Source organism: Macaca thibetana, chromosome 5 (assembly GCF_024542745.1).
Source record: "Macaca thibetana thibetana isolate TM-01 chromosome 5, ASM2454274v1, whole genome shotgun sequence".
Classification (NCBI taxonomy): Eukaryota; Metazoa; Chordata; class Mammalia; order Primates; family Cercopithecidae; genus Macaca; species Macaca thibetana.
The window spans coordinates 83,623,047-83,637,550 of record NC_065582.1 but is presented as its reverse complement, the minus strand read 5'-3'; the positions used below and the strand labels follow the sequence as shown (position 1 = coordinate 83,637,550).

At 38.1% G+C, this 14,504-nt stretch overlaps 1 protein-coding gene across 6 annotated transcripts in view; it reads left to right on the top strand.

Moving 5' to 3' along the window:
- Positions 1-14,504, top strand: part of TET2 (tet methylcytosine dioxygenase 2) — a 132,451-nt gene that overhangs the window by 86,324 nt on the left and 31,623 nt on the right. For 5 of the 6 annotated variants that reach the window (XM_050791474.1, XM_050791470.1, XM_050791473.1 and 2 more), the window contains 4 exons: positions 431-3,888; positions 7,868-7,958; positions 9,371-9,464; positions 10,129-10,337. In XM_050791474.1, the coding sequence (XP_050647431.1) occupies positions 477-3,888; positions 7,868-7,958; positions 9,371-9,464; positions 10,129-10,337 (3,806 nt within the window). In that variant the 5' untranslated portion in view covers positions 431-476. Of the gene's footprint in view, positions 1-430; positions 6,013-7,867; positions 7,959-9,370; positions 9,465-10,128; positions 10,338-14,504 lie in introns of those variants that run through there. The other variant, XM_050791475.1, reaches the window with a different exon arrangement.

The window sequence follows — 14,504 nt, the reverse complement described above, 5'->3', positions numbered from 1 at the left end:
AGCAGTCAAGATGATTAAAGGAATATATAGGAAGTAGAGTTGATAGAACTTAGCAAGTGATTAGATAAATGAAGTGCTAGAGAAAAGAAAAGTTGGTATTTTTCAATTATTTTTAGCATTTTGGCAAAAAATTATTTGGGAATGAAATTGATGCTAACAACTAAGACTATGAACTTCCCACATTAGCTGGTAATTTTGATCACCCTTGTTCTCCATGACCATAAATATTTGAGAGTTGCTGGGTAGACAAGAATGGTTATTTCCTGAGTAGCTGTCAGTTGTCACTATGAAACATGAAAATAAGTATCAGTTTGCTATGTCTAGGTATTCTAATATTTATGCACAATTATTCCTTAAGATATATTAGTATTTTTTATATATATATATATTTATATAAACACATTTTAATTTTTGTTTCCATGCTCTTTAGAATTCAACTAGAGGGCAGCCTTGTGGATGGCCCCGAAGCAAGCCTGATGGAACACGATAGAACCAACCATGTTGAGGGCAACAGACTAAGTCCATTCCTGATACCATCACCTCCCATTTGCCAGACAGAACCTCTGGCTACAAAGCTCCAGAATGGAAGCCCAGTGCCTGAGAGAACTCATCCAGAAGTAAATGGAGACACCAAGTGGCAGTCTTTCAAAAGTTATTATGGAATACCCCATATGAAGGGAAGCCAGAATAGTCGTGTGAGTCCTGACTTTATACAAGAAAGTAGAGGGTATTCCAAGTGTTTGCAAAATGGAGGAATAAAACGCACAGTTAGTGAACCTTCTCTCTCTGGGCTCCTTCAGATCAAGAAATTGAAACAAGACCAAAAGGCTAATGGAGAAAGATGTAACTTCGGGGTAAGCCAAGAAAGAAATCCAGGTGAAAGCAGTCAACCAAATGTCTCCGATTTGAGTGATAAGAAAGAATCTGTGAGCTCTGTAGCCCAAGAACATGCGGTTAAAGATTTCAGCAGTTTTTCAACACATAACTGCAGTGGGCCTGAAAATCCAGAACTTCAGATTCTGAATGAGCAGGAGGGGAAAAGTGCTAATTACCGTGACAAGAACATTGTATTACTTAAAAACAAGGCAGTGCTAATGCCTAATGGTGCTACAGTTTCTGCCTCTTCCATGGAACACACACACGGTGAACTCCTGGAAAAAACACTGTCTCAATATTATCCAGATTGTGTTTCCATTGCGGTGCAGAAAACCACATCTCACATAAATGCCATTAACAGTCAGGCTACTAATGAGTTGTCCTGTGAGATCACTCACCCATCGCATACCTCAGGGCAGATCAATTCCGCACAGACCTCTAACTCTGAGCTGCCTCCAAAGCCAGCTGCAGTGGTGACTGAGGCCTGTGATGCTGATGATGCTGATAATGCCAGTAAACCAGCTGCAGTGCTCGATACCTGTCCCTTTCAGAAACCAGAACAACTACAACAACAAAAATCAGTTTTTGAGATATGCCCATCTCCTGCAGAAAATAACATCCAAGGAACCACAAAGCTAGCATCTGGTGAAGAATTCTGTTCAGGTTCCAGCAGCAATTTGCAAGCTCCTGGTGGCAGCTCTGAACGGTATTTAAAGCAAAATGAAATGAATGGTGCTTACTTCAAGCAAAGCTCAGTGTTCACTAAAGATTCCTTTTCTGCCACTACCACACCACCACCACCACCATCACAACTGCTTCTTTCTCCCCCTCCTCCTCTTTCACAGGTTCCTCAGCTTCCTTCAAAAGGAAAAAGCACTCTGAATGGTGGAGTTTTAGAAGAACACCACCACTACCCCAACCAAAGTAACACAACACTTTTAAGGGAAGTGAAAACAGAGGGTAAACCTGAGGCACCACCTTCCCAGAGTCCTAATCCATCTACACATGTATGCAGCCCTTCTCCGATGCTTTCTGAAAGGCCTCAGAATAATTGTGTGAACAGGAATGACATACAGACTGCAGGGACAATGACTGTTCCATTGTGTTCTGAGAAAACAAGACCAATGTCAGAACACCTCAAGCATCACACACCAATTTTTGGTAGCATTGGACAACTACAGGACAACTGCCAGCAGTTGATGAGAAACAAAGAGCAAGAGATTCTGAAGGGTCGAGACAAGGAACAAACACGAGATCTTGTGCCCCCAACACAGCACTATCTGAAACCAGGATGGATTGAATTGAAGGCCCCTCATTTTCACCGAGCAGAATCCCATCTAAAACGTAATGAGGCATCACTGCCATCAGTTCTTCAGTATCAATCCAATCTCTCCAATCAAATGACCTCCAAACAATACACTGGAAATTCCAACATGCCTGGGGGGCTCCCAAGGCAAGCTTACACCCAGAAAACAACACAGCTGGAGCACAAGTCACAAATGTACCAAGCTGAAATGAATCAAGGGCAGTCCCAAGGTGCAGTGGACCAACATCTCCAGTTCCAAAAACCCTCACACCAGGTGCACTTCTCCAAAACAAACCATTTACCCAAAGCTTATGTGCAGTCCCTGTGTGGCACTAGATTTCATTTTCAACAAAGAGCAGATTCCCAAACTGAAAAACTTATGTCCCCAGTGTTGAAACAGCACTTGAATCAACAGGCTTCAGAGACTGAGCCATTTTCAAACTCACACCTTTTGCAACATAAGCCTCATAAACAGGCAGCACAAACACAACCATCCCAGAATTCACATCTCCCTCAAAACCAGCAACAGCAGCAAAAATTACAAATGAAGAATAAAGAAGAAATACTCCAGACTTTTCCTCACCCCCAAAGCAACAATGATCAGCAAAGAGAAGGATCATTCTTTGGCCAGATTAAAGTGGAAGAATGTTTTCATGGTGAAAATCAGTATTCAAAATCAAGTGAGTTCCAGACCCATAATGTCCAAATGAGACTGGAGGAAGTACAGAATATGAATAGTAGAAATTCCCCTTATAGTCAGACCGTAAAATCAAGTGCATGCAAAATACAGGTTTCTTGTTCAAACAATACACACTTAGTTTCAGAGAATAAAGAACAGACTATACATCCTGAACTTTTTGCAGGAAACAAGATCCAAAATTTGCATCACATGCAATATTTTCCAAATAATGTGATCCCAAAGCAAGATCTTCTTCACAGGTGCTTTCAAGAACAGGAGCAGAAGTCACAACAAGCTTCAGTTCTACAGGGATATAAAAGTAGAAACCAAGATATGTCTGGTCAACAAGCTGCGCAACTTGCTCAGCAAAGGTACTTGATACATAACCAAGCAAATGTTTTTCCTGTGCCTGACCAGGGAGGAAGTCACACTCAGACCCCTCCCCAGAAGGACATTCAAAAGCATGCTGCTCTAAGGTGGCATCTCTTACACAAGCAAGAACAGCAGCAAACACAGCAACCCCAAAGTGAGTCTTGCCATAGTCAGATGCACAGGCCAATTAAGGTGGAACCTGGATCCAAGCCACATGCCTGTATGCACACAGCACCACCAGAAAACAAAACATGGAAAAAGGTAACTAAGCAAGAGAATCCACCTCCAAGCTGTGATAATGTGCAGCAAAAGAGCATCATTGAGACCATGGAGCAGCATCTGAAGCAGTTTCAGGCCAAGTCATTATTTGACCATAAGGCTCTTACTCTCAAATCACAGAAGCAAGTAAAAGTTGAAATGTCAGGGCCAGTCACAGTTTTGACTAGACAAACCACTGCTGCAGAACTTGATAGCCACACCCCAGCTTTAGAGCAGCAAGCAACTTCTTCAGAAAAGACACCAACCAAAAGAACAGCTGGTTCTGTTCTCAATAATTTTATAGAGTCACCTTCCAAATTACTAGATACTCCTATAAAAAATTTATTGGATACACCTGTCAAGACTCAGTATGATTTCCCGTCATGCAGATGTGTAGGTAAGTGCCAGAAATGTACTGAGACACATGGTGTTTATCCAGAATTAGCAAATTTATCTTCAGATATGGGATTTTCCTTCTTTTTTTAAATCTTGAATCTGGCAGCAATTTGTAAAGGCTCATAAAAATCCGAAGCTTACATTTTTTGTCAAGTTACTGATGCTTGTGTCTTGTGAAAGAGAATTTCACTTACATGCAGTTTTTCCAAAAGAATTAAATAATCGTGCATGTTTATTTTTCCTTCTATTCAGACCCTCTAAAATTTGGATGTATCTGTTTTAGATCAGTTCATCTATTTAGCTCTTTGTATATTATCTCCTGGAGAGACAGCTAGGCAGAAAAAATAATCTATTAAAATGAAAAAATACCATATGCAGTCTAATGTGGGAACTTTAAGTATTTTTTAATTCAAGGTAAAATATATTAGTTTCACAAGATTTCTGGTTAATAGGGAAATTACTATCTTCAGTCTTCCTGAGTTGGAGGAAATTATAATGCTGACACTCTTAGTGCTCCTAAAGTTGCCTTTTCTCCGTTTATACATTTGGAATGTTGTGATTTATATTCATTTTGATTCCAGTTTCTCTAAAATTTCAACTTTTTGATTAAAAAATATGATACAGGCATACCTCAGAGATATTGTGGGTTTGGCTCCATACCACAATAAAGTGAATATTACAATAAAGCAAGTTGTAAGGACTCTTTGGTTTCTCACTGTATATAAAAGTTATTTATATATACTACACTGTAATATACTAAGTGTACAATAGCATTGTGTCTAAAAAATATATACTTTAATTTAAAAAATAATTTATTGTTAAAAAATGCCAACAATCATCTGGGCCTTTAGTGAGTGCTAATCTTTTTGCTGGTGGAGGGTCTTGCTTCAATATTGATCGTTGTGGACTGATCATGGTGGTAGTTGCTGAAGGTTGCTGGGACAGCTGTGTGTGTGGCAATTTCTTAAAATAAGACAACAATGAAATGCCATATCAATTGAGTTTTCCATTCACAAAAGATTTCTCTGTAGCATGCAGTGCTGTTTGATAGTATTTTGCCTGCAGCAGAATTTCTTTGAAAATTGGACTCAGTCCTCTCAAACTGTGCTGCTGCTTTATCAACTAAGTTTTTATAATATTCTAAATCCTTTGTGGTCATTTCAGAAGAGTTTACAGCATCTTCACTGGCACTATATTCCATCTCAGACATTCTTTGTTCACCCATAAGTAGCAACTTCTTATCCTTTCAAGTTTTTTCATGACATTGCAGTAACTCAGCCACATCTTCAGGCTCTACTTCTAATTCTGGTTCTCTTGCTACATCTCCCTCATCTGCAGTGACCGCCTCCATTGAAGTCTTGAACTCCTCAAAGTAATCCATGAGGGTTGGAATCAACTTCTAAACTCCTGTTAATGTAGATATATTGACCCCCTCCCATGAATTATGAATGTTCTTAATAACTTCTAAAATGGTGATACCTTTCCAGAAGGCTTTCAATGTACTTTGCCCCAGTCCATCAGAAGACTATCTTGACAGCTGTAGACTAACAATATATTTCTTAAATGATAAGACTTGAAAGTCAAAAATACTCCTTAATCCATAGGCTGCAGAAAGAATGTTGTATTAACAGGCATGAAAACAGCATTGATCTCCTTGTGCATCTCCATCAGAGCTCTTGGGTGACTAGGTGCCTTGAGCAGTAATATTTTGAAAGGAGGTTTTTGTTTTTGTTTTTTTAGCAGTAAGTCTCAACACTGGACTTAAAATATTCAGTAAACTATGTTGTAAACAGATGTGTTATCGTCCAGACTTCTTTGTTCCATTACTTTACATAAGCAGAGTAGACTTAGCATAATTCTAAAGGGCCTTGGAATTTTGAGAATGGGAAATGAGTATGGGCTTCAACTTAAAATCATCAGCTGTATTAGCCTGTAACAAGAGAGTCAGCCTGTCCTTTGAAGCAAGGCATTGACTTCTATCTATGAATGTCTTAGATGGCATCTTCTTTCAATAGTAGGCTGTTTGGTAGAGCCACCTTCATCAGTGATCTTAGACAGATCTTCTGCATAACTTGCTGCAGCTTCTACTTCAGCACTTGCTGCCTCACTGTGTCCTTTTATGTTATAGAGACTCTTAGTGCTCCTCTTAGTGCTCTAGAGATAGCTGCTTTTCTTAAACTTCATAAACCAACTTCTGCTAGCTTCCAACTTTTCTTCTGCAGCTTCCTCATTCTCTTCATAGAACCGAAAGGAGTCAGGGCCTTGCTTTGACTTAAGGAAGGTTGTGGCTAGCGTGATCTTCTATCCAGACCACTACAGCGCTCTCCATATCAGCAGTAAAGCTGTTTTGCTTTCCTACCTTTCATGTGTTCACTGGGGTAATTTCCTTCAAGAACGTTTCCTTTACATTCACAACTTGGCTAACTGGCATGCAAGGCCTAGCTTTCAGCCTGTCTTGGCTTTTGACATGCCTTCCTCACTAGCTCAATCATATCCAGCTTTTGATTTAAAGTGACAGACATACAACTCTTCCTTTCACTGGAACACTTAGAGGCCACTGTAGGGTTATTAATTGGCCTAATTTCACTATTGTTGTGTTTTAGGGAATAGAGAGGCCCAGGGAGAAGGAGAGAGCCAGGGGAATGGCCAGTTGATAGAGCAGGCAGAATGCACACATTTATCAGATTATGGGTACGGTTTGTGGCACCCCCCAAAAATTAGAATAGTAACATCGAAGATCACTGATCACACATCACCATAACATATATAATAATAAAGTTTAAAATACTGTGAGAATTACCAAAATGTGATACAGAGACATGAAGTGAGCACATGCTGTTGAAAACGTGACACTGATAGACATAGTTAACATGTTGGGATTGCCACAAACCTTCAATTTGTAAAAGTCACAGTAACTGCAACACACAAAAGAGCAAAGCACAGTAAAACGAGGTATGCCTGTATTTTTTTTAAAAAAGCTTTTTGTTAAAATTCAGGATATATAATAGGTCTGTAGGAATAGTGAAATATTTTTGCTGATGGATGTAGATATATACATGGGTAGAGATGAAGATCTTAATTACAGCTACGCAGCATAGATTTAGTAAAAGACATTTGAAAACACAAATGTTAAATTAGTGTGGCTAATGGCCTACCCGTGCCATGTTTTCCCTCTTGCAATGAGATACCCCACACTGTGTAGGAGGATGGAGGGAGGACTCCTACTGTCCCTCTTTGCGTGTGGTTATTAAATTGCCTCACTGGGCTAAAACACCACACATCTCATAGATAATATTTGGTAAGTTGTAATCGTCTTCACTCTTCTCTTATCACCCAACCCTATCTTCCCACCTTTCCATCTTTGTTGTTTTGCAACAGCCCCTTCCTTTTGCCTGACTCTCCAGGATTTTATCTCATCATAAATTGTTGTAAAGTACATACTAATATGGGTCTGGATTGACTATTCTTATTTGCAAAACAGTAATTCAATGTTGTGGGGAAGTAAGGGGAAAAAGGGGTATCTTTGACAGTAAACCAAGCAATATTCTGAGGGTGGGATAGAGCAGGAAATTTTATTTTTAATATTTTAAAATCCAAGTAACAGGTAGGCTTCCAGTTAGCTTTAAATGTTTTTTTTTTTCAGCTCAAAAAATTGGATTGTAATTGATACTACATATAATACATTCTAATTCCCTCACTGTATTCTTTGTTTAGTTTCATTTATTTGGTTCAAAATAATTTTTTATCCCATATCTGAAATGTAATATATTTTTATCCAACAACCAGCATGTACATATACTTAATTATGTGGCACATTTTCTAATAGATCAGTCCATCAATTTACTCATTTTAAAGAAAAAAAAATTTTAAAGTCACTTTTAGAGCCCTTAATGTGTAGTTGGGGGTTAAGCTTTGTGGATGTAGCCTTTATATTTAGTATAATTGAGGTCTAAAATAATAATCTTCTATTATCTCAACAGAGCAAATTATTGAAAAAGATGAAGGTCCTTTTTATACCCATCTAGGAGCAGGTCCTAATGTGGCAGCTATTAGAGAAATCATGGAAGAAAGGTAATTAACGCAAAGGCACAGGGCAGATTAACGTTTATCCTTTTGTATATGTCAGAATTTTTCCAGCCTTCACACACAAAGCAGTAAACAATTGCAAATTGAGTAATTATTAGTAGGCTTAGCTATTCTAGGGTTGCCAACACTACACACTGTGCTATTCACCAGAGAGTCACAATATTTGACAGGACTAATAGTCTGCTAGCTGGCACAGGCTGCCCACTTTGCGATGGATGCCAGAAAACCCAGGCATGAACAGGAATCGGCCAGCAAGGCTGCCAGCCACAAGGTACTGGCACAGGCTCCAACGAGAGGTCCCACTCTGGCTTTCCCACCTGATAATAAAGTGTCAAAGCGGAAAGAATGGTAAAGTGTGGTGTAAGAAAGGAACCACTGAATTAAATTCACCTAGTGTTGCAAATGAGTACTTATCTCTAAGTTTTCTTTTACCATAAAAAGAGAGCAAGTGTGATATGTTGAATAGAAAGAGAAACATACTATTTACAGCTGCCTTTTTTTTTTTTTTTTCCACTATCAATCACAGGTATACAAGTACTTGCCTTTACTCCTGCATGTAGAAGACTCTTATGAGCGAGATAATGCAGAGAGGGCCTTTCATATAAATTTATACAGCTCTGAGCTGTTCTTCTTCTAGGGTGCCTTTTCATTAAGAGGTAGGCAGTATTATTATTAAAGTACTTAGGATACATCGGGGCAGCAAGGACATATTCAGTATCATTCTTGCTCCATTTCCAGATTATTCATTTCTAAATTAGCATGTAGAAGTTCACTAAATAATCATCTAGTGGCCTGGCAGAAATAGTGAATTTCCCTAAGTGCCTTTTTTTTTTGGTTTTTCTTTTGTTTTGTTTTTTAAACAAGCAGTAGATGGTGCTTTGGTCATAAGGGAAGATACAGTCTATTTCCAGGACTATTCTATATTTTCAATATGGCTGGATACTAATTATTTGCCAGCCTCCTTTTCTAAATTGTGAGACATTCTTGGAGGAACAGTTCTAACTAAAATCTGTTATGACTCCCCATGTTTTAAAATAGCTAAATTTAGTAAGGGAAAAAATAGTCTATGTTTTAGAAGACTGAACTTGGCAAACTAACTTGAATTTTGTGCTTTGTGAAATTTTATATAGAAATGAACTTTCCCATTATTTTCACCCACATGTAATTTACAAAACAGTTCATTACAATTATCAGTATATTTTGATACTGAGGTAAAACAAGGCTTAAAAACTATTATCCAGTTTGCTTGGCGACCTGTTTTAAAAAAAATAATAAACCGTTCATTTCTCAGGATGTGGTCATAGAATAAAGTTATGCTCAAATGTTCAAATATTTTGATTGCCTCTTGAATTTATTTGCTAATTGTATGTGTGTGTGTTTCTGTGGGTTTCTTTAAGGTTTGGACAGAAGGGTAAAGCTATTAGGATTGAAAGAGTCATCTATACTGGTAAAGAAGGCAAAAGTTCTCAGGGATGTCCTATTGCTAAGTGGGTAAGTGTGACTTAATAAAGCCTTTGGTCTTAAATCTTGGGCATTTTGATTTGTAAATCTAACCCTGAGAATTGGGTTACCCAGATCAAAGACCCATGCCAATTAAAAAGAATATTACCTGTATTTTTTATCATGTGTTATCTCTTAAGAAGAGGCAGATTAATTCTAAAATCAACAAACTGTATTTAATTGAAAGAATTTAGTGATGAGGAGGAGGTCCATTCTAGTGTCTGCTAAATGTATAATCCTTCTTAGAATGTGAAGTGGTCCTTAATCTTTTAAATACCTTCAATTAATCTTTACATTGTCATTTGTGAAAACCTTGAACTAAGACTTACATATCTTTCATCTGGCTCTGGTTTTAATGCAGGTAGCATTTAATTGTCCCCACTGTACTGGGTATAGTATAACTATAAACATTGTTACAGTTGCTAAACATTAAGGAATAGTTTTGCATCTCTCCTTGTTCTGATACCAGGGTCAAAGCCCACTTTTTATAGATGGGCAGCAAAAGGCAAATTGCACATGGTGATAAATGTTGCCCTAATTGTGACCTAGACATGATAAAATATACATACATAAGTGCCCTTATCTGCTGCAAGTGACCCTTGTTTTGTTTTGGTTGGGGTGGGGGGTGTTTGGGATGGAATGGTGATCTGCACAGGTGGTTCGCAGAAGCAGCAGTGAAGAGAAGCTACTGTGTTTGGTGCGGGAGCGAGCTGGCCACACCTGTGAGGCTGCAGTGATTGTGATTCTCATCCTGGTGTGGGAAGGAATCCCGCTGTCTCTGGCTGACAAACTCTACTCGGAGCTTACCGAGACGCTGAGGAAATACGGCACGCTCACCAATCGCCGGTGTGCCTTGAATGAAGAGTAAGTGAAGCCCAAGGCCTCTATCCTCTATGCGGCCACTGATAGGAAAGCCCAGTCTTTGGTTGGAAGGAAGAGTTCAACACGCACTTTTACATTTATAAAATGAGGATCAAAATGCCTGTTTGGCAGTCATGGGATAAGAAGTTGTATTTGCTAATGTGAATAACTTGAGATGATTTCATTACCTGAATTGTACAGACAGTTTAGCCACTAATTAGGAGCAGAGTGTCTGTACCCACATGGCCTCAGTTATACCATAAGCTTGAAATTATTTATGTGCTCACATGCTACAAGTGACAGCTCCTGTGTGCCTGGCCACTATATTAGTATGTATTGACTCCACTTCCATGTTGCAGTATCTGAAACAGAAAGTAAGTCTAATAAGAAACTTTGGGATTCGCAGGTCAAATACCTTCCATATGTATGTAGCAAAAACAGAATACAGTGCCTTAGAAGTTCTGTAGAAATAGAACGGATTTTTACTTTCATTCAAACTATTCATTGTTTCCACAATAGTAATCAAAACTGCTTCCACTTTTACTGCTGCTAAATCATCAGGAAATTACTGGGTATGGATATATATTATTTTCCAGGAATATAAGAATTTAGAATAGAACTGCAAGAGTATGCGCTTAAATATATTTAGTGCATCCAGTTGCTACTGTTTTGTTTTCAACACCGTCCACTTTGCTCGAAGTCTAAACCTTCACTTGGAAAAAGTTTGATTTTGAATATTCCTCTACTGTGTTGATAATCCTGTATAACACTAAAAGAATATATGAATGTTCATGGTGCTACACAGAAATCTTACAAGTTATTTTGCTCACAATTGGTTTTAAAATAATTTTAATTTTGCACTATTTCCTTTAGTCTTGTTTTCTCTGCATCCACCAAACTATAGAATCATTTGCTGAACTTATAAGAAATGCTCATATTGCTCATTGCAACAACTAGCCAAATTTGTCCTTTGCTGTTTAAAACTCTAACTAGCATGGTTTTACTAAATTTATCTTAACACAGTTTCTCTCTCAGGGTTGTGGGGAGACAAATCAACTATAAATAATCTCTTTAGAAAAGTTACTCTTTCTATATGAAAGTGTGACTTGACTTTCTATGATAATTATCCAAAAATTTATGGTGTATACCTGACCACTTTTACAAATGATTAATTGGAAAGTAGAAATTGCTGATTCATAACATGTAACTTATAAACTTATGATGGACTACTTTAAGCATAAATTTTTCTTTTTTAAGACGGAGTTTCGCTTTGTCACCCAGGCTGGAGTGCAATGGCGCTATCCGGGCTCACTGCAACCTCCACCTCCCAGGTTCAAGCAATTCTGCCTTAGCCTCACGAGTAGCTGGGATTACAGGCATGCGCTACGATGCCCAGCTAATTTTGTATTTTTAGTAGAGACACGGTTTCTCCATGTTGGTCAGGCTGGTCTGGAACTCCTGACCTCAGGTGATCCACATGCCTTGGCCTCCCAGAGTGCTGGGATTACAGGCATGAGCCACCATGCCCAGCCTAAAATATTTTTTTAATCTACCCTGATTCCTCTTGCTCTTTCTGAAGAAAAATTTTAGAAAATATAGTTAGGTGCCTTTAATTAGAAAAACAAATAAAAATTAAGGCAACTTGGGCTCATACTGGTAATAGCATTTCTCTCAGGAACTCAGTAATACTGCATTGTCTTTAAAGCATAATATCTCTTCGACTTGATGGTTTGAAATTTTAAATCACTGAAGAACCTCTTGTGAAAATGATAGTTTTAAAATTTCTTTTCAAGAATAGTCCTATTGCAATACGTTTGAATTTATTGAAGTTTCCTGAAAACTATATTTCATTCATTGTAATGAATTTAATTTTCATTAGCATAGATCTCTAATATTTTTCTCGGCTCACTGCAACCTCTGCCTCCCAGGTTCAGGAGATTCTCATGCCCCAGCCTCCCGAGTAGCTAGGATTACAGGCACCCACCACCATTCCCAGCTCATTTTTGTATTTTTAGTAGAGACAGGGTTTCGCCATGTTGGCCAGATTGATCTCGAACTCCTGGCTTCAGGTAATCCATGTGCGTTGGCCTCCCAAAGTGCTGGAATTACAGGTGTAGGCCACCACGCCCGGCCAGCTTTTCCATAATTCTTGTAAATGCCAATGCCTGAAATGGAATCTGTCATATAAAAAAATTACATGAAGAACTTTTATTATTTTGCATTTGAAAACCATGAAATATGGTTGGACCAGAGTCTCAGAAAGCTTGTAGTTTGTTAGTTTAACTGCTCTAAATGTCAGGCATGTACAAAACTATTAAAAGACATGCTTCAAATATGAAGACAATGTAAAAGCACAGCTGTACACTTTTGTTTTTTGTCTAGTTTCAAGGTAAAGATGAATAGTCATTTAGATAATGCTTAAACTATGCTTATGCATACTTAGAGCAGTTCTCCAAAATAAAAAATTTTAATACTTAAATACATGATTAAAATAGACATGTATCCAATGTCAGTACAGAGTTTACTCAGAAATAACTTTTGAAGTTTCTTCTACCCCATAAATAGATTTTATTTTATGGCTGGCAGAAGTGAAAATTACAACTTTTTGCCAAGGACAGAGAATAATCTCAAACTGGGCCTGTGGACTCAGTTTTATGTTCAAAGCTATGTGAACCTCATCACTGAGTTCTTACAAATCCCTGTGTCCACATGCTCCAAACCACCCACTGTGAGTTCAGAAAAGAACTCTGAGTGCATCTATCAGTGGGAAAGTAAAAACTGATTTTTACATTTTCTTTGAGCCAAACCAGCTGTTTCTTCTTTAAAGATTTCCCTTTGAGATTTCTATTTTATGACTAAGTCTAACCAGTAATTTTTTGGCAAGTAAGAATTGTGGGAGTGTATCTGTCATCATAAGGAAATCAAAGCCAGAAATGCCTTCTGCCGTGGTGGGTGATGTTAAACATTTCAAGGAACTTTGTATTATAAAAATTGTCAAACGTAAAAGGAAAAGTGCAATATAATGAATTCCATGGACCCATCACACAGCATCAATATTTATCAACATTTTATCAATATTTTTTCATATATTTTTCCCACATCCCCTCCCACTAGTGTTTGAAAGCAGAAGACAGGTAACATATCATCTTACCTGTTAACACTTCAGGATATATTTCTAACAGGTAAAAACTTTATCATTTAATATTTAGACTGTCTTTGTTCAAATTATCTGATTAGATTCTATTTCAAAAAACACCCACATAAACAAAAATGATGTTGAGAAAGAGCCCTTGCACATGATTGACACTTCTGAGTAGTGTGATCCCAGTTCCTGTCCATTGTCTGGGATAACTATTAAATAAAACTTCCTGTCGTAAACTTGTCTCCATTTAGAAGATAAATTATATCATTCACAAGCCTCTTTTTATTTATAATAGCCCTTCCCCTTTTTTTATGAATTTTTTTTTTTTTAAAGAAACTGTGATTTTTCTCTGTAAAATTCCCCACATTTTGGATTTGGCCGATTTCATCTTGGTTCTTTTGTTTAACCTATTCCTCTCTCCCCAGTATCTTCTGTGGACTGGTAGTTTGACTGGTTCTTTTTCTTTTCCTTTCTTTTTTTTTTTTTTTTTTTTTTTTGAGACAGGCTCTCGCTCTGTCGCTTAGGCTGGAGTGCAGTAGCCCAATCTCAGCTCACTGCAACCTCCACCTCCAGGTTCAAGCTATTCTTGTGCCTCAGCCTCCTGAGTAGCTGGGACTACAAGCATGCGCCACCTCGCGCAGCTAATTTTTGTACTTTTCATAGAGACTGGGTTTCGCCGTGTTGGCCAGGCTGGTCTCAAACTCCTGGCCTCAAGTGATCTGCCCACCTTGGCCTCCCAAAGTGCTGGGATTACAGGCATGAGCTACCACACCCAGCTGATTTTTAAGTAATATAAGTATGTGTGCGTGTATAGTATACATTGGCAAAAACGCTTCATAAGTAGTGCTAAAATCATCTTATTTATATACATCAGGAGACACATAATGTCTGCTTGGTTCCCATTTTAGTGATGTTAATAGTGTTTAGCATGTTTAATTGTCGGCTTGATCAATCATTATGTTCCTCGTCAAACTTTCACCTGATAGTTTCACATCAATTGATAATCATTGCCTGTTTCCATTATTTTG